The sequence below is a fragment of the Notechis scutatus genome, chromosome 1, assembly GCF_049901735.1.
Source record: "Notechis scutatus isolate UNSWTSFEM ecotype Mainland chromosome 1, rNotScu1.2, whole genome shotgun sequence".
Lineage (NCBI taxonomy): Eukaryota > Metazoa > Chordata > Lepidosauria > Squamata > Elapidae > Notechis > Notechis scutatus.
Genome location: NC_142009.1, coordinates 328,629,780 through 328,650,095, shown reverse-complemented (window position 1 = coordinate 328,650,095; position 20,316 = coordinate 328,629,780). Strand labels below are relative to the sequence as shown.

General features: G+C 45.1%; 1 protein-coding gene and 1 non-coding gene across 2 annotated transcripts; both read right to left on the bottom strand.

Annotated features, from left to right (window-relative positions):
- Nucleotides 1–3: 3 nt before the first annotated feature.
- LOC113422319 (uncharacterized) lies at nt 4–14,293 on the bottom strand. The gene is made up of 5 exons (XM_087951481.1): nt 14,176–14,293; nt 11,617–11,760; nt 7,811–8,529; nt 5,470–5,627; nt 4–2,489 (listed from the first exon to the last, which is right to left on the bottom strand). Exons 2-5 carry the CDS (start codon nt 11,732–11,734, stop codon nt 2,300–2,302), a joined length of 1,185 nt encoding a protein of 394 aa, XP_087807607.1. The 5' UTR covers nt 11,735–11,760; nt 14,176–14,293; the 3' UTR covers nt 4–2,299.
- A 5,852-nt stretch (nt 14,294–20,145) lies between these two features.
- On the bottom strand, nt 20,146–20,252 carry LOC113422323 (U6 spliceosomal RNA). The gene has a single exon (XR_003372254.1). It is a non-coding gene; the product is annotated as a U6 spliceosomal RNA (small nuclear RNA).
- Between the last annotated feature and the right edge of the window lie 64 nt (nt 20,253–20,316).

Genomic DNA, 20,316 nt, shown 5'->3' with positions numbered 1-20,316 from the left:
CATAAACAGTTAGAAAAAAAAACAACCACACGAGAAATTGGCAAACCTTCAACTTTACCCCAACAAATACATCAAAATAAGTTCTGTGAAAAATTGGCAAACAGAGACGAGTTTACCCTTAATATTTTAAAAAAAATGTATTATGACTGTTTAATGGGGAAATCGCCAAACCAGCTTGTCCCCCCCTCCTCCACTTTTACAGTTCTCAATTAGGTTGCATTTCAACCAAATTTGAACGCTATACGCATCCTCTGAGGAGCTGTGTAATTTGTGGGTTGCAACATACGCCTGGCACCTTCTAAGGTAGATCAGTAGATACCATTTATTTATTTATTTACATCCCGCCTTTATTTTTAATAAATAACTCAAGGCGCTGAACATACCTAATACTCCTTTCTATTTTCCCTTCAAGCAATAGCAGACTTATATATCGCTTTACAGCCCTCTCTAAGCGGTTTACAGAGTCAGCCTCTTGCCCCCAACAGTCTGGGTCCTCACTGAGGATGGAAGGCTGAGTTAGCCTTGAGCCTGGTGAGGTTTGAACTGCCAAATTGCAGGCAGCCGGCAGGCAGCAGAAGTAGCCTGCAGTACCACACTCTAACCACTGCGCCACCGTAGCTCATCCAACAACTACCCGGTGGGGTGGGGTGGGATGGGCTGAGAGAGTGTGACTTGCAAACTTCTAGAAGGAATTTTGAAGGCGAGGCATGGATGACTTTGATAAAACAGAATATATGTAATTCAGGGTTAAACTGGGGAGTCCTTGGTGTTGTTTCCTTGCAGACGTTTCATTGCCAATCTAGGTAACATCATCAGTGCTCTGTACCTTCATAGCTTCTCAGGGAAGTCCAGTAATTTCAACCCCCAAAGTTCCAATATAAGTGCACTTGAATAGTTAGCTAACCTTTCTCTATTTCCTCAGGCCTTAGGAAGAAAGCTTCATCCGCGTGAGAACACGTCGGAAAATCTTGAATGCAAAGCCTTATTAAAGGAGAAACGGTCTTCCTGGTGATTTAAGTGACTTTTTCTAAGACTGCTGCAGTTTGGAAGCAGGAGCCACCCCTACATCGTATTGCATGCGGCAGGATAGGCCCGATATGGTTCTTAACAGTCTCCAAAGTTTTCCAAAACTTAGGAAAGGAGGGTAGAGAAATCCCAGCCCTGCCTCTGTGATGTCACATGGCTTCCTTTAATGGTTGCGTTGGGACTTTTCCCCCTGTCTCCACTGTTGAGTTCATCCCAGCCAGGACCATCAAAAGACCAGATGGTTTTATGGACAGGCAGTTTTCGACTTGCAATCCTTCGTTTCGTGTCCGTCCGATGATACGACAGCACTGGAAAAAGGGACCCATGACCGGTTTTCATATTTATGACCTTTGCGGGCATCCCCATGGTCATGTGATCAAAATTCGGACACTGCCAACTGGCGTGTATTTATGAATGTTGCAGTGTCCCTGGGGTCATGTGATTCCCCGCTTTGCGACCTCCTGACAGGCCAAATCAATGGGGAAGCCAGATCACGTTATTAGCAATAGTGCTTAAGACTTATATACCGCTTCACAGTCCTCTCTAAGTGGTTTACAGAGTCAGCATAATTGCCCCCAACAATCTGGGTCCTCATTTGACCCATCTCGGAAGGATGGAAGGCTGAGTCAACCTTGAGCCTGGTGGGATTTGAACTGCCAAATGGCAGCCAGCAGGCAGCAGAAGTAGCCTGCAGTACTGCACTCTAACCACTGCACCACCCAGGCTCTACTAACCGAACAACCGCAGTGGTTCAGTTAACAACCGTGGCAAGAAAGAGTGTAAAAATGGGGCAAAATTCACTTAGCCTCGCTTAGCAACATAAATTTGGCACTCAGTCGTGGTTGTAAGTCGAGGACTACCTATCATTGGGAATACCACCACCTCCGCTCCACAGCATTCTATGAAATTTAGGTTTGATTCTTCGAGATTAGTGCATCCAAAGCCAAATTATTGTAATATTTTGTTATAGCAGGAAATGGTATGTTAAAATATTTCTCTCTTTGGGCAGACAAGAATGTATCTGCTGAACAAAACTCCGCATTGGTGACAGGAAGGGCATCTGGCCATTAAACCCTGCTAGCTCCATTCAGTCGCCCAGACTCCACCCCCGCAAGGGATTATGGGGTTGTTAAATGATGATGATAGTAGGAACTGGTAGAGGTGATGGCTTCTCAGCCTTTGAATGTGTTTCTATGGGAATCCAGGCCCCGAAAGGAGTGGTTTTTTTTTTTTTTTTTGTCTTTATCCAACAGGATTCTTCTAAGGTAGCAGCTCAAGGTCCTGGGGCCACCTGTAACACACCTGTACCTTGAGGAAAGCTGTTGCTATTCCTGATCAATCGAATTAACCTGTTCTTGGCAGTCTCCATATCAGTGACCTCAAATGCCTTCTCTCCCACGTCTGCTTTGCCATATTTCCAGGACTGAATCCGAGGAAGCTCCAGGAAGTCCTTCCGTTTTTCCCTAAAAAACATGGGCGAGGAAGAGAGAATTAATTTGTAGGAGGAAATTCATAAAATCAGCCCTATTCTTTTCACTGTACGCACAGTCCTCGGTTTACAACTGAAATGGAGCCCTGATTTATGGTCATAACTCATGTCAGTTGTTAAGCAGGTCCCCCTCCCACTCACCTGATCGTTCTACCGGGTTTGTTGGTTTTGTTTTGCAGCCATCATTAAATGAATCCCCATGGTTGTGAAGTGAATGAGGTGGATGTTAAATGAATCCATTGTGATCCAATGAGCCACGGTGGCGCAGTGGTCAGAGTGCAGTATTGCAGGCTACTTTTGTTGACTGCCGTCTGCCTGCAATTTGCCAGTTCAAATCCCACCAGGCTCAAGGCCAACTCCGCCTTCCGTCCTTCCGAGGTCGGTCAAATGAGGACCCAGATTGTTAGGGGCAAACAGGCTGACTCTGTAAACCACTTAGAAAGGGCTGCAAAGCACTGGGAAGCTGTATATACGTCTAAGTGCTAAGTGCTCCTGTCCACAGTGGAAACCAGAAATAAACGTCAATCTGTCCAAAAACAGAAAACCCGTCGTAAAGAGCCGTCCCGTGACCAGAAGATGCTGCAAAGAGCCGTAAATGAGGGCCAGTTGCCAAGAATCCAAAAACATGATCATGTGTGGGGGGACAGGTGTCGAAACTTTGAATCTTGGTTGTGAATGGTAGCCATGGGGAGGTCTGTTGTGATTCAAACAGTTGCTAAGTAACCAGTCGTAAGTCAAGGACTACCCATAATGTTCTTGCCTTTGCCGATTCCATCCCAAAGGGAACACACCTTGCAAATTGGAGCAGAACAAAGGGGTCGCATTTCACAAAACCTCCCAGTTTTTGCAGCGGCCTATCGGATCGGACAAGGGGTTGGACTAGATGACCTACAAGGTCCCTTCCAAGTGTGTTAGGGGTGTCTTTGAGCAGGGGTCCCCAACCACTGGGCCCTGGACCGGTACCAGGCCGTGGAACATTTTCTACCGGGCCGCCGGTTTGCTGGGCGTCGCCATCTTGTTTCGATGAGAAAGTGCTTCCGGGTGAGCTTTTCCGGTTGGAAAGGGCGTTTGGTCCTGAAGGAATCCTCGCGCCTTAGTTTCATCGAAGGGGGCGGCCGAACAAAACTAAGGCGCGAGGATTCTTTCAGCACCCAAGGCAAGGCGAGCCGAGCGACCGTCCCAAGCCGTCCCAAGCGAAGCCCATCGACAAAGGTACAAAGGAGGAGTTGAAGGTGGCAGGGAGAAGCGGGGGACAGCTGGCTGGCTGGTCGCTCGGCTCGCCTTGCCATGCGTGCTGATGCCGGTACAGGGCCGTGGATCATTTTGTGATGCCGGTACCAGGCCGTGGCACAAAAAAGGTTAGGGGCCACTGTCTTTGAGGATCCCAAAGGTGCTATTCCTAAAGGCAACTGGACTTCCTTGATTTTTCTCCTTGGAAAAGGTTTTGCTTCTCATCCAAGAAGCTGCTTCAGTTTTATCTCCTGCCGAAAACTCAAGATAGAAAAATGGAAGTGAAAACAGCCTGAAACTTTGCTGTCCAATTCAGCCATTTTGCTGCTTAATATGGGCATGCGACTGCTGGCTTACGACCGTTTTTCACCCTTAACAACCATTGCAGCATCCCCACAGTCACATGATCAAAATTCAGACGTTTGGCAACTGACTCCTATTTATGACGGTTGCAGTGTCCCCGTGTGTGTGTGTGTGTGTGTGTGTGTGTCACATTATCCTCTTTTGCGACCTTCTGACAAGCAAAGTCAATGGAGAAGCCAGATTCACTTAACAACTGTGTTCCTAACGTAACATCTGCAGGGATTCACTTAACAACTGTAGCAAGAAAGGTTGTCAAATGACAGAAAGGTCCCTCAGCAACTGGCTCACTTAGCAACAGACATTGGGGGTTCAATTGTGGTCGTAAGTCGAGGACTACCTGCAATGGATTTCCCACCATTCCTGTTGGCTTTTTGCTGAATGCTTTGCATTGCCCACCAGTGGTGGGGTTCAAAAACTTTTACTACCGGTTTTGTGGACATGGCTTGGTGGGCGTGGCAGGGGAAGGATATACTGTAAAATCCCCATTCCCTCCCCACCCCACTAACTTGCTTTCCAGCTCCGTTCTCCTGTGCAGGGCAACCAAAGAAGACCCAGCCGATCAGCTGGGACTCAATGGGAGGCAGAGAAGAGATGGGGGCAGGGCCAGTCAGAGGTGGGATTTGCCAGTTCTCCAAACGACTCAAAATTTCCGCTACCGGTTCTCCAGGACTGGTCAGAACCTGCTGGATACCACCTCTGTTGCCCATGTCCCCCAAGACAGACCTCCACCTCCAAGCCAAACACCCAGTTTGTGGGAACGCAACCAGCCTGAGCCAAAAGGCTCTCCCTGGCTCCCCAAAAGCTTCTTGAGTTCTGACTGAACCGTGAGGAGCTACATCAGAACCGGAGAAGCTTCTTGGATGAGAAGCAAAATGTTGTGTTTTTTTTAAAGTCAAGAAAGTCCCTTTGCTTTTTGGAAAAGCACCTTCCGGACAATCCTGACCTGGACGGTTGAGAATCTCCATAGGCGCCCCTTTGGGGGACCATACCCCTGTGGGCATTGTGTGCCAGGGACAGCCAGCCAGTGGATAATGGAACAACAGGTCCAGGATAAGCAATGGAAGATGGGGCTGGAGGAGATTGCTGGAATAACGGCTTCAGACAAACGGATGTGATGACCGTTCAGCCTGCAGAAAAGTGCCAGAAAGATGGAGGAGGAGGAGGAGGAGGAGGAGGAGGAGGAGGAAGAGGAGGAGGAGGAGGAGGGGAGGAGGAGGAGGGGAGGAGGAGGAGGAGGAGGAAGGGAGGAGGAGGGGGAGGAGGGGAGGAGGAGGAAGAGGAGGAGGAGGGGGAGGAGGAGGAGGGGAGGAGGAGGAGGAGGAGGGGAGGAGGAGGAGGAGGAGAAAAGGGCCAATTCTTACCTTTGATCTGATTGACACGCACTGCTCCCCAGCAGCTCTTCCCGCAAGGAATGCAAGACTTTTGCAATCAGCAGATGGTTGCTACTAGTTGTCCTTTCCTGCAGCTTTTGCAAAAGCAGTTGGGTGGGAAGTTGAAAATCCGGGGAGGAATCGGTGGGCTGGGGAAAGGGAAAGCAGAAAGTTGGCTGCAGGATTTGTCTAGGCAAACCAAGTGGACTTCTCTGTATTTTTAAATCCCCTTTTCCCTGACTAATACAAGGAGTCGTACATAGCAGAGCTGTTCTACCTTCCTGTATAGAGAATAATAGAGTTGGGAGGGACCTTGGAGGTCTTCTAGTCCAACTCCTTGCTCAAGCAGGACTCTCCATCTCATTTCAGACAAATGACCGTCCAAGTTGCTTTTTGAAAGCCTCCAATGAGGGAGCGCCTACAACTTCTGAAGGCAAGCTGTCCCATTTTGGTTGCTTGCTCTCGGCAATTTCTCCTTAGTTCTAGTTCTGCTTCTCTCCTTGGTTAGTTTCCATCCATCCTTTCTCGTCCTGCCTTCAGTTGCTTTAGAGCAGGGGTCCCCAAACCTGGGCCCTTGAAGACTTGTGGACTTCAACTCCCAGAATTCTCCAGCCAGCTATCCACAAGAAGTCCACAAGTCTTAAAGTGGCCAAGTTTGGGGACCCCTGCTTTAGAGAGTAGGTGGCCCCCCTCATTTTTGCAGGAGCCTCCTCAACGTATCTTCAACTTATGACCACAATTGTCAATGGGACTTTTGTCGCTCAGTGATGCAGTCATGAAATGAGTTGTGCTCACTTTGTGACTGGTGGCTTACGACCATTTTTCACACTTAACAGCCATTACAGCAGTGATCCCCAACCTTTCTTATGCCGCGGCCCGGTATCCCCAACCTTTTTTATGGCGCGGCCCGGTACCGACATCAGCTGGGTGCCGCCATCTTTTTTTGATGAAAAAGTGCTTCCGGTGACCTCACCGGAAGCACTTTTTCATCAAAAGATGGCGGCGCCCCTTCGGTGAGCTTTTCCGGGTAGAAATGGCTTTCTACCCGGAAAAGCTCATCGAGCAGCTAGCGCCGCCATCTTTTTGATGAAAAGTGCTTCCAGTGAGCTTTCTACCCGGAAAAGCTCACCAGAAGCACTTTTCATCAAAAAGATGGCGGCGCCAGCAACCAGCGGCCCGGTAGGACTTGTTCCACGGACTGCACCGGTCCGCGGACCGGTGGTTGGGGACCCCTGCATTACAGCATCCCCACAGTCGTCTGATCAAAATACAGACACTTGGCAAGTGAGCCATGTTTATGACGAATGCAGTGTCCCCGGGGAGGGGTCACATTATCCTTTTTTTGCGACCTTCTGACAAGCAAAGTAAATGGGGAAGCCAGATTCACTTAACAACCGTGTTCCTAGCTTAACATCTGCAGGGATTCATTTAACAACCATAGCAAGAAAGGTCATAAAGTGGCAGAAAGGTCCCTCGGCAACTGGCTCGCTTAGCAATGGAAATTTGGGGCTCGATTGTGGTCGTAAGTCGAGGACTGCCTGCAATGGATTTCCCACTATTCCTGTTGGCTGAATGCATTGCCTTGCCCATGTCCCCCAATGTCATGACCCTGTCGGAATCTGATTGGGAGGAGGAAGCCGAACAGCTGACAGGGAGTGAGAGTGTGGCTCCGTTGGCTGTGGAAGAAACTGGGGAAGGGCAAAGTCCGGCTGGGCAGAGCAGGGAAGAGGTAGAACAAGGCAGAGGGAATTCAGAGGAAGACCCAGGCCCACTCCCTCTTCATCCTAGGGCATGCAGGGAGGAGAGGAGAAGGGAGCAACGTGACTTGCATGGCTTACGGGGGAGGAAAAGGCCCTGATTCCCTTCATTAGCTGCCACTGGGAACACAGTGTTTAAAAAGGGAAGTTGCGCACAGCAAACTGTTGATAGTAAATCGTGAATTATTTATTATTGTTATTGTGAATTATTTGTCATCTGTGTTCCTGGCGTCTTCCCAACTGTGTGTGTTTTGCTGGCCTTTCAAGTCTACAATTCCTTATCCTGCCCTGTCAAGTAGTTTGTGTGGATTTTTATTTACAGTTTGTATGTACTTTGTTTTTGGACTGAATTTCCTCCACTTGGGAGAGTTTTTTCTCTAGCCAAAGGTAACCCGGACATTGGGGGCAAAGTTGGAGATACTAAAGGGACTCTTCTTACTTATGAGACTGTGTTGCCTTTGTGCCACGCCCTAGGCCAAGACAGACAAGGAATCCCCACCTCCAACCCAGACATCCAGTTTGTGGGAACACAACTGATCTGCTGCCTCCCGCCCCCAAAGTACAAAGGCGCCCACCGGCTCCCAAGAAGCTCCCGGTCCTCCTGGTTCTGCTGGTCTCTTTCCCTGGAGTGGAACATGGTTCTGGAGGTTACTCTTGGAGAAGAGAAGTGGCATTTGGATTTGTGGTTGGATAGTCTGGATGGTAGGCAAGGTGATTTTCCGAAGCTGTGTTGATTCTCCTGGAGGCGCCCAAGTGGTTCTTTTGGCGATCTTGATCTTCTTCCTGTAGAGCTTGGAGGCTCCAATAGGAGGCAAGAAGATATGAACTCTGGGAATCCCACGATCCTTGGGGAAGCCAGCAGGCGTTTCGGGAGCCTGATCTTCACCTCCTCCTTCCAAGCAACCTTCATCTCCGAAATCACCAGAGGTGGAAGAAGGACACCCCTCCTGCAGCAGCTGTTTCTTCTCCAATGGTTTCTTTGGCCAAGAGTCCACCGGATCGATGACATTCTCCAGGAGGGGTCGAAGGTCAACTAAGATCTTTCGGGGGGGCTGCTTTTCGGAGGTGACCAAGATCTTTGGGGCTGGCAAAAGGGGTGGATTCATATCTGGAGATCCTGGTAGTGTAGACACTTGTCCATCTTCTGGTGCATTTTCTTGGCTGCAACCTGTCCAGCGGGGAGGCCATTTTCCTTCCCTGTTCTTTTTGTCTCTGATTCCATCTTCACTCCTGAAACCTTGTTTGGACGCTGCTATTAAATTTCTCTCTTGCCTCCTGTTTTTTCTAGTTGTCACTGAAATTAAGAGAGAGAGAGAGAGAGAGAAGATGGAAAGAGGATTATTTATTTATCTGCATCATCCTTTTGTAAGCAGGAACCCTCTAAATGTTTAGGTCTTCAACTCTCATCATCCATGACTGATCGCTAAAGAATTACTACAATACAGGTACTCCTCGACTTACAACTACAATTGAGGCCCAAATTACAGATTAACAGAGTTGGAAGGGACCTTGTAGGTCATCTAGTCCAACCCCCCGCCCAAGCAGGAGACCCTACACCATTCCTGACAGATGGCAGTTCAGTCTCTTCCTGAAAGCCTCCAGTGATGATGCTCCCACAACTTCTGAAGGCAACTTCTGTTCCATTGGTTGATGGTTCCCACGGACAGAAAGTTTCTCCTTATTTCTAGGCTGAATCTCTCCGTGTTCAATTTCCATCCATTATTCCTTGTCTGGCCTTCGGGTTCTTTGGAAAAATAGCTTGACCCCCTCCTCTCTGTGGCAGCCCCTCAAATATTGGAACACTGTTATCATGTCTCCCCCTGCTTCTCTTCACTAGACTAGAGAATTGTTTTGCCCCATAAGTACAACTTTTTGTGCCACAGTTAAGTGAGTCACTTCAGTTGTTAAGTTAGTAACACGGTTGTTAAATGAATCTGGCTTCCCTATTGAGTTTGCTTGCCAGTAGGTCTCAAAAGGTGATCATGTGATTAGAATTAGAATTAGAATTCCTTATTGGCCAAGTGTGATTGGACACACAAGGAATTTGTCTTGGTGCAAATGCTCTCAGTGTACATAAAAGAAAAGATACATTTGTCAAGACTCAAGAATCATAAGGTGTCATGATCCCAGGACACTGCAACCGTCATAAATCTGAGTCTATTGCCAAGCGGCTGAATTTTGATCACATGACCGTGGGGATGCTGCAATGGTCACTAGTGTAAAAAACGGTCATAAGTCACTTTTTTCAGTGCCATAGCTTTGAACAATCACTAAATGAACTGTTGTAAGTTGAGGGCTACCTGTATTATTAGCCTCAATCAATCTGCTACTACAGTGATCCCCAACCTTTCTTATGCCGCGGCCTGGTATCCCCAACCTTTTTTTATGGCGCGGCCCGGTACCGACATCAGCTGGGTGCCGCCATCTTGTTTTGATGAAAAAGTGCTTCCGGTGACCTCACGGAAGCACTTTTCATCAAAAATGGCGGCGCGCTTTGATGAGCTTTCCGGGTAGAAATGGCTTTCTACCGGAAAAGCTCACGAAGCTGCGCCGCCATCTTTTGATGAAAAAGTGCTTCCAGTGAGCTTTCTACCGGAAAAGCTCACCAGAAGCACTTTTCATCAAAAAGATGGCGGCGCCCAGCAACCAGCGCCCGGTAGGACTTGTTCCACGGACCAGTACCGGTCCGTGGACCGGTGGTTGGGGACCCCTGTGCTACTAGATGAAGGCCAATTATGGACCATTATCTACCGCCCTATTCCAGGCAAGGTTGATAAGGCAGAGGTTTTTCAACATCCCAGTATTAGAGGTGGAGGGAGGAACTAATTCCTCAGGAGTTTCCATGGCTTGGAACTTGGAACTTGGATTTTCCCACCTTTGATCCAGACCCCATCATTTATATCACAATAGTTCTTTGCTAAGGAGTATACACAAAGGAGTATATACAACACATCTGGCCAGAGATGATACATATCTGGTGTCTTTTTCATCTGTACATACTACTCAGAATGAACCAAAGTGTCAAAATATCAATCAATAGCTAACATAAGTAAAGTTAAAGGTTAAAGCACATACATGCTAGTTGTTTCTGGCTCTAGCGGGCGGTACTCATCTCTGTTACAAAGCCGAAGAGCCAGCGCTGTCCGAAAACGCCTCCATGGTCATGTGGCCAGCATGACTAAACGCCAAAGGTGCACAGAACGCTGTTACTTTCCCACCAAGGTGGTCCCTATTTTTCTACTTGCATTTTCTAATGTGTTTTCAAACTACTAGGTTGGCAGAAGCTGGGACAAGTAACAGGAGCTCACTCCATTATACAGTGCTAGGGATTCGAACGGCTGAACTGCCCACCTTCCTGATCGACAAGCTCAGCTTCTTAGCCACTGAGCTGCCATATCCCTTTCTAATACAGGTAGTTCTTGACTAATGACCACAATTGAGCCCAAAATTTCTGTGGCTAAATGAGACATTTGCTAAGTGAGTTGTTTTGCCCCATTTTACGACCTTTCTTGCCACCATTGTTAAGTGAACCATTGCAATTGCTAAGTTAGTAACACACGGTTGTTAAGTGAATCTGGCTTCCCCCTTCACTTTGCTTGCCAGACGGTCACAAAAGGGGATCACATGACCCCCCCTGGAACCCTGCAACCGTCATAAATATGAGCTGGTTGCTAAACGGCTGAATTTTGATCATGTCACCGTGGGAATACTACAATGGTCGTTAAGTATGAAAAACAGTCATAAGCCACTATTTTCAGTTTGAAATGTCACTCCAGTCAGGGAGTCTGGGGAGGACTCGGACTCGGATCCTGCCTCCAATGCAGGGATGGGGCCAGGACCATCTGGGAGTGGGGTGCTACCTCCAGAGCCTCCAGAGCCTGGCAACAGCGAGGCAGAGGACCCAGGGGAGCCTGTTCCCAGTGTGTGTGTGCACAGAGCTGCTAGAAGGCAAAAGCAGCTGAAACAAAAGGGGCGACTCGGGAGTACAGCTGGGAGGTGATTGCCCTTCCCATCAGGGATAAAAATCAGACCTCAATGACGAACTCTTTGCAGGAAGCAAAGTAGTTTGATAGATTCTGAGTCCTCCTTGAAGCTCTGTGTACTCTGGTCAGTTTTTTTCTGGTACTTCGGTTGGTTTCTGTTATAATTAATTAGAATACTTCTGTTTTTGGCATCATTCCACAGCACTGAAAGGCATGGGGAACTGTTTAAGATTAGTTCTGGCTGGTAATGAAAGTAATTCCCCGCATTGCATTAAAATAGATTTTGCTTTTAAAACAAGTTTGCGTTTCATTACGTTTGACGAAGCCTGGGTGAAAACAATTGGGACAACAGCTCAGTCAAAGTGAAAACTGCACGCACACACACACACACACACTACCTTCGGATGGGATCTTACGCTGGGGAACCTGGAAGACAAGATTGGTCCAAACAATGCACGGCAGCTTCAGCTGATCCTGGGAATCCTGGCCTGAGAGTCCCACAGCAGCTGTCTTCATCTCTTCGAAGGAGGAAACTTTTTGGCCTGCAGTGGGTGTAACAGAACAACAGAGTTGTAAGTCTGGAGATTCTCAGTCGTCCAGGCCACGGTTGTCCCAAAGGTGCTTTTTTTCAAGCTGTAACTGGACTTTCTGGTTTTTCTTTGGAGACGTTTCACTTCTCATCCAAGAAGCTTCTTCAGCTTGGATAGGGAGCAAAACGTCTTCCAAAGAAAAAACCCAAGGAAGTCCTCCGGTAAGTTGCCTCTTGAAAAAGCCCCTTTGGAACAACAGAGTTGGAAGGGACCTTAGAGATCTTCTAGTCCAACCCCAGGCTCAGGCAGGAAACACTATACCATTTCAGACAAATGGTTGTCTAATTTCTTCTTAAAAACTTCCAGTGTTGGTGCATCCACAATTTCTGGAGGCAACTCATTCCACTGATTAGTTGTACGGATAGTCCTCAATTAATGAACATTTGCTTAGAAACTATTCAAAAAGAATAGAAAGAAAAAAAAGAAAAAGCCTTAAGAAAGTTCAAAACATTCTCAAAGATCCATCTCATCCTGGGCACCCTTTTTTTTTTTTTGCACTATTACTATCTGGCAGATGGTACAGGATAATAAAAACAAGGACAAACAGGCTGAAAAACAGCTTCTGTCCCAGAACAGTAACTATATTGAATTATACTGTATAGTCAGTGCAATATTAATGCCATATAGGGGTTTTCAATTCAATTCTATAGAATGTGAAGGATGTGTGTTTGTGTTTATTTTCATGGTCATAATGTATACTGAAGATGGTATTTCATCTCGTTGTATGAGGTGCAATGACAATAAACTAAACTAAAGTTGCGATGCCTCCACCACCCCCAAGAAAAGATCCTGATGACCTGGTTCCAGTGTTCCCACAGCAGCATTCACACGACTCCATTTTGAGCACTTGCAACTGGTTCACCTTTACAACTGGTTGCAGCGTTCAGTGCCACGTGATGCAATGTGCGGTGTCTATAGGCGGATTTCCAGCATACAAACATATTAATTCACTGAACAACCAATTACGATTGCAATATCAGGTCAGTCATATGGGTGCTTCGACTCCTCAAGTTCGCGTCCTCAAGTTACGACTGCAACAGAGTCCAAATTTCTTCTGTTGCTAAGTGCGACTTGTTATGTGAGTTTTACCTCATTTTACAACTTTTTTTTTGCCATAGTTGTTAAGCGAATCACTGCAGTTGTTAAGTTAATAACACGGTTGTTGAGTGAATCTGACTTCCCCATTGACTTTGCTTGTCAGGAAAATTACAAAAGGACCCCCGGGACACTGCAACCATCATAAATATAAAACAGTTGCCAAGCAACTGTTCTAGGGGGCGGTGCTCATCTCCGTTACAGAGCCGAAGAGCCAGCGCTGTCCGAAGACGTCTCCGTGGTCATGTGGCCAGCATGACTAAACGCCGAAGGCGCACGGAACGCTGTTCCCTTCCCACCCAAGGGGTCCCTATTTTTCTACTTGCATTTTTAACATGCTTTCGAACTGCTAGGTTGGCAGAAGCTGGGACAAGTAACGGGAGCTCATTCCGTTACACGGTGCTAGGGATTCGAACTGCTGAACTGCTGACCTTCCTGATCGACAAGCTCAGCGTCTTAGCCACTGAGCCGCCACGTCCCTTTCTAATACAGGTAGTTCTCGACTAACAACCACAATTGAGTCCAAAATTTCTATGGCTAAACGAGACATTTGCCAAGTGAGTTGTTTTGACCCATTTTACGACCTTTCTTGCCACCATTGTTAAGTGAATCATTGCAATTGCTAAGTTAGTAACACACGGTTGTTAAGTGAATCTGGCTTCCCCCTTCACTTTGCTTGCCAGACGGTCACAAAGGGGGACCACATGATCCCCCTGGGACACTGCAACCGTCATAAATATGAGCCAGTTGCCAGTTTTGATCCCGTGAGTGTGGGGATGCTGAAACAGCCACGAGTGTGAAACACAATCATAACTCACTTTTTTCAGTGTCATTATCACTTCGAGCGGTCACTAAACAAATGGTTGTAAGTCAAGGACTACCTGTATATATACGCCCTCATGCCCAAAGTTGGAGGGCACATTTTGACAAGAAAGAGTTGATGGCCAATTTCTCATCGGATGAATGTTAGGACCTGAACACTTTTGACTGCTACTTCCTTTTAATGATCCTGTCCTGTTGGTTGGGATCAAACCATCCACCTGTCAGCTTTTGAGCCTAGCCCTAATTTTCACCCGTCACCTCTCACGAAGCCGCTGGAAAGAGGCAAAGCCACTGATCGATGTATTTCCGTGCGGTCATCATTACAAACTTCAGGTTTTAAAATAAAATACCCTGAGTGGAAAGAAGTAGAAGCAAGCTGCAAGGAGATTCAGATCTAAAAGATGAAGGGATACACCAATGTCACCTAAACAAAATTTACACATTACTTACTCTAGGCAGATTTTTAATTTTTTTGCCACCCGATCTATGCCAGTGGATCGATTCCCCAGGAAATCTAACCTGAGCGGCGAATATTTCTGCAGTTCTAGATCTCAAGAGTTTGTCTTTCGTTTTGTTTCTTTCCACTTCTTTGTGTGCCTGCTGTATTTGAACGCCTCTAGTAACTAAGCAATGGAGACAGACACACCGTTCCAACCACCCAGACAAAAACCATAAGCCATATTTAAATATCCAATGGGTTGTCTGGTTGTTGGGTGGCTGGGGGCAGACAGAAGGCAGGGGAGGAATAATATTGGATTTTCTGAAATAGGTAAGGTTGCCAGAGCCTTAAAAGAACCACGGCAGGTGAGTTTCTTTATGAGAAAACATTGCACGAAAACACCCAGCAAAACCACTTTTAATCCAATTACAGAACAGAATAACAGAATTGGAAGGGACCTTGGAGGTCTTCTAGTCCAACCCCCTCCTCAAGCAGGAAACCCTATACCCATTCCAGACAAGTGACTGTCCAGTCTCTTCTTAAAAACTTCCAATGATGAAGCACCCACAACTTCTAGAGGCAAGTCATTCCACTGGTTAATTGTTCCAAATATCAGGAAATTTCTTCTTGATTCTAAGTTGCTTCTCTCCTTGATTAGTTTCCACCCATTGCTTCTTATCCTGTCCTCAGGTGCTTTGGAGAATAGCTTGACTCCCTCTTCTTTGTGGCAGCCCCTCAAGTATTGGAAGACTGCTATTATGTCACCTCTAGTCCCTCTTTTCATTAAACTAGACATGCCCAATTCCTGAATCCGTTCTTCATATGTTTTAGCCTCCAGTCCCCTATTCATCTCCGTTGCTCTTCTCTGCACTCTTTCTAGAATCTCAACATCTTTTTTATATCACGGCAACCAAAACTAGGTGCAATATTCCATCATAAAACTTAGGGACCCTGGAGGTCTTCTAGCCGAACCCCCTGCTTAAGCAAGCGACACTACACAGAGGTCTCCAAACTTGACAACTTTAAGATTTGTGGACTTCAACTCCCAGAATTCCTCAGCCAGCATACTGGCTGAGGAATTCTGGGAGTTAAGTCCACGTGTCTTAAAGTTGTCAAGTTTGAGGACCTCTGCACTACCCCATTTCAGACAAATGGTTGTCCGATCTCTTCTTAAAAACTTCCCGTGTTGGAGCATCTGCGACTTCTGGAGGCAAGTTGTTCCACTGATTCATTGTTCTGTCAGGAAATTTAAAGGGGGGGAATCCAGTATTAAAAATGCACAGATCAAATTTGCAGGCATACACATAATGGTTTACTGTGTAATGATTAAAAAGAACACCTCACATTTTCATTGATGAATGTGATGAAAGAAAGATGCATAATTTTGTATTGGGATCCCACCAGGCTTTGAAATTCATTAAAAGTGAGAAATATAACTTGAGATTTCAGGGAAAGGTAAGGTTTCTTCTGTGTGTTTAAAAAGACTATAAATCCCTCTGCCTTCTGCAGATCTAGGCCTGTTGGAAAATTACTAACTTTCAGTTTACCTTGCTCCCAGTACATTCCCACCAGAGGTGGGTATTCAGCAGGTTCTGACCAGTTCTGGAGAACCGGTAGTGGAAATTTTGAGTAGTTCAGAGAACCGGCAAATCACACCTCTGACTGGAGATTTTCCCTGCCACGCCCACCAAGACATGCCCACAGAACCGGTAGTAAAAAATTTGAATCCTACCACTGATTCCCATGCAATCCCTAAATACAGATGAGAGTAAATACATAGGCCCCAACCGTTCAGATTAGCTAGCAAAAATAAAGTTTCTTTGTTTATTAAAACAGGGCTCTCCAATCTTGGCAACTTTAAGACTTGTGGACTTCAACTCCCAGAATTCTCCAGCCAGCTATACTGGAGAATTCTGGGAGTTGAGGTCCACAAGTCTTAAAGTTGCCAAGTTTGGGGACTTCTGTATTAAAACATCAGCAAAGATCAAAAGCCGTCAGTGGCAAAACAAGGTTAGAAAGCAAGCAGGCAGAGGGAAAAACATGAACAAAAGATAAGAATAATATATACACAGATAGTCCTTGACTTATAACCATAATGGAAGACAGAATGTCTGTTCTAAGTCATGAACATTGTAAGTCAAGGCACTCACAAGATCGAGCCAATTTTACTGCTTTTTTTGTGGTGGGGCATTGAGCACAGTGGTCATTAAGTGAATCAATGCATTCCTATGGGCATTTATTTTGCCAGAAACTGGCCAAAAAGCCCGGTTTGTGGCAGCAATGCAACATAAATCATGTCATGCGATTGCAAAATGCTGCAACAGGCCAATTACAACATAAGACTCACTTTGTTATAATCAAATCTTTACTAAACACCAATCCCATATATCATAATTTCAATTTTTTTCCATTTTGCACAAGAAGTCCAAAAGATGCTTCTGGTCTTGGATGTATAGTAACCTTCAAAATTGTATGAATTAATATATACAGTATGGTATTCAGCTTTGTTCGGGTATTTTCCCACGTCATTATAGTTGTGCTTTTAAAGTTGTAGAACGTTTCAGCAGAATCTCATCTGCCATCATCAGGCTTCTGTATTGTGTTCGTCTGTGAGTCAGACTTAAGCCTGACTCACAGGCGAACACAATACAGAAGCCTGATGATGGCAGATGAGATTCTGCCAAACGTTGCTACAACTTTAAAAGCACAACTATAATGACGTGGGAAAATACCCGAACAAAGCTGAATACCATACATGTAAGTACCCACAAAAACTTAAGAAAACTAATATATACAATGTATACACAGGGGGATTGGACTAGAATACCTCCAAGGTACCTTCCAACTCTATTATTTTTATTATATATGACTATATGTATGTATGTACGTACGTACGTATACGTACGTACGTATGTATGTATGTGTATGTGTATGTGCAGGAGTGGGATTCAGTGGCCTAATTTGTGGGTGTGGCTTGGTGATCATGTGACTGGATGGGCGTGGCTTGTCGATGGGACATGGCTTGGTGATCATGTGACTGGCTGAGCATGACTTGTATGTAAATATTATAAATATTTATGTAAATATTGAATTTTTTATAAAAAAAAGCAACTACCCAAAATCAGGCAAAGCAGGCAGGCAGGTTGAGTTGCTTGCAGAATCACAGATTTACCCAGAGATCTATCTTTCTGCAATCTGCTACCTGAGTCTGCACTGAAAAATAGAAGCTTCAGTCCTAAGGAAGGTTCAGCTCTGCTTTTAGATTAACTAGAAAGCAAGAAATCCAACAATTTCCTGCTTTCTAGCTAATCTAAATATCACATCTGATAGTCGGAACAGCGATGGTAGGGAGAAAAAAGGAAAAATAGCAACTTACTAAATATTAGGTGAAGGCACAAGGCAGGCAAGTTGGATGGAGTGCATGACAGGTAAGGAGTGAGTGGGAGGGGAGGGGCCAGCCTGTGGTGGGATTTGCCAGTTCTCCGAACTGCGCAGAATCGTAACAACCAGTTCTATAGAACTGGTCTGAACAGAGTAGAATCCCACCCTGTGTATGTGTATGTATATGTGTTATGTCCCACCTTCTAAAATAAACAGTTAAGGCTGAAAGCAGCAGTCCTTGTAAAGAAAGGCAGCAAACAGGAAAATGTTATGTCCCACCTTTTAAAGTAAACAGATAAGGCTGAAAGCAACAGTCCTTGTAAAAAGGCAGCAAACAGGAATTTTCACAGATAGCTCAATAAGTAAAAGTTCCAACGAACTAAATCCAAGACTCAACAAGATTCTTCAGATCAAAATCCTTCACAAAATAATTCCAATAAGTAGAAGTTCCAACGAATTAAATCCAAATCCCAACAAGATATTTCAGATCAAAATCCTCCAAACTGTGCTCTTCAGTTCTCCTTGCAAATAGACACTTTGTTCCGGACAAAGTGCAAAGTCATATCTCTCCCTTTATAGAGTAACTAATTAGTCTAATTGCTGGTCTGCTCTCCTACTGTATCCTCGTTGGTTCCTCCTTGTCAGGAGAGGCGTCTTGTCCTGACATCTACCCAGCAATCATCCAAATTATCATCTTCTTCACCTGAAGATATCATTGGTTCCTCATTATCACCCGTTCCCGGCTGACCACCTAATTGAAGGGTGGAGGAGTTTGAAGGTTCAAGCCGATCTTGCAAATCAAATGCATTCATCTCCTCCTCATCGTTAGAACTTGCTGATTCATATAAGTCCTCCTCGCTGGAGCTGTCATTCAAAAAACCTGTAGCAGATGCCGGAATCACAACATATATGTATATATGTATGTATGTAATCTATCATCTCTCTCTCCCCCCTCTCATCTATCTATCTATCTATCTATCTATCTATCTATCTATCTATCTATCTTCTATCTATCATCTCTCTGTCCCTCCCTCTCTCTCATCTGTCTATCTATCTATCTATCTATCTATCTATCTATCTATCATCTATCTATCTATCTATCTATCTATCTTCTATCTATCATCTCTCTCTCCCTTCCTCCCTCTCGTCTGCCTGCCTGCCTGCCTTATCTCTCTCTATCATCTCTTTCTCTTTACCTGTCATCTTTCTGCCTGTCTATCATCTATCATCTATCTATCTATCTATCTATCTATCTATCTATCTATCTATCTATCATCTATCTATCTATCTATCTTCTATCTATCTATCTATCTATCTATCTATCTATCTATCTATCTATCTATCTATCTATCTATCTATCATCCATCTATCTATCTATCTATCTATCTATCTATCTATCTATCTATCTATCTATCTATCTATCTATCCATCTCTCTCTCTCTCTCTCTCTCTCTCTCTCTCTCTCTCTCTCTCTCTCTCTCTCTCTCTCTTTCTCTTTACCTGTCATCTGTCTGCCTGTCTATCGTCTAAAGTGGGTGGATTTCAATTCCCCAGAATTCTCCAAATGGGAGCATGCTGGCTAGGGAATTCTGGGATTTAAAGTCCATACATCTTAAAGTTCACAAGGTAGAGAAACACTGGATTAGAGTGTTTTGGGGGAATAGTGATGGACAAGTGAGGAAGGATAAAGAAAAACAAAGAATGGAGAAGTAGGAAGAGCTTACTGCAACGTTCCAACAGGAGAGGGGCGGAGAGAAATTTTCAGGCAGAGGCTCTTTCAAGGCTAAAGGAAACTTTCAGGAATAATCCACAAAGGAATCCAGGGCAAGAACAGACTTGTTATTTTTCTCTGCAACAAAAATATTGGAAAAGAGATTGCTTGTATATGCATACACATATATACATGCACTATCTATTCCTATAAGTAGTTGTGGAGCTCCCCCTGATAGACATGCTACGCAATTGCAGGGGCTACAATACCACATAGTCCTTATTTCCCCAATCTTAGCTACTTTAACTTAGATATGTGAACTTCAACTCCCAGAATTCCCCAGCTGGCTGAGATTGTGAAATTAAATAATGATTTCGAAATGGATCTTTGAATGTTACCAGTTCCCATGATCTCTATCAGAATTCACCAGAGTTGGGTGATTTATTAATTCAAAACAAACGAACAATTGCCAAGTGTGGCCCAGCAAGACTTCTTGCATGCTGAAACAAAGCCTCCACTTCTAGGAGCAGTCCAACTTTTTGCTCCATTTGTTGAGGATGTAGCATAAAGTTTTAATTTTTGGAAACCGATGACCACTGGGCTAATGGATGCACTGCTTCAATCCAGCAAAGCCACTTCGATGACTGCATATTTTAAAACCTACACCAAGATTTCATTTTTTTAAAAAAAGAGGAGTTGAAAATGCTGCTGCTGTAGTTTGGAATTTAGATGATAGGATGCCTGCAATATTTCCCAAAGCCACAGATAACATTGCAAAAAATAGGAACAATAGAAAACAATAGTAACGATCATAATAGATTTAGTATCCCGATGCGAGAACTATGTTGCTTAGTGGAGTCAATGAAAGGAAAGAGGCGAGAAAAAGCATCAAAATATGGAACGCTTCACGAATTTGCGTGTCATCCTTGCGCAGGGGCCATGCTAATCTTCTCTGTATCGTTCCAATTTTAGTATATGTGCTGCCGAAGCGAGCACAAACTAACGCTTCAGTTAAGAGCTATATAAAGCTCATGATACCAGAATATTATAAGGTATGGTG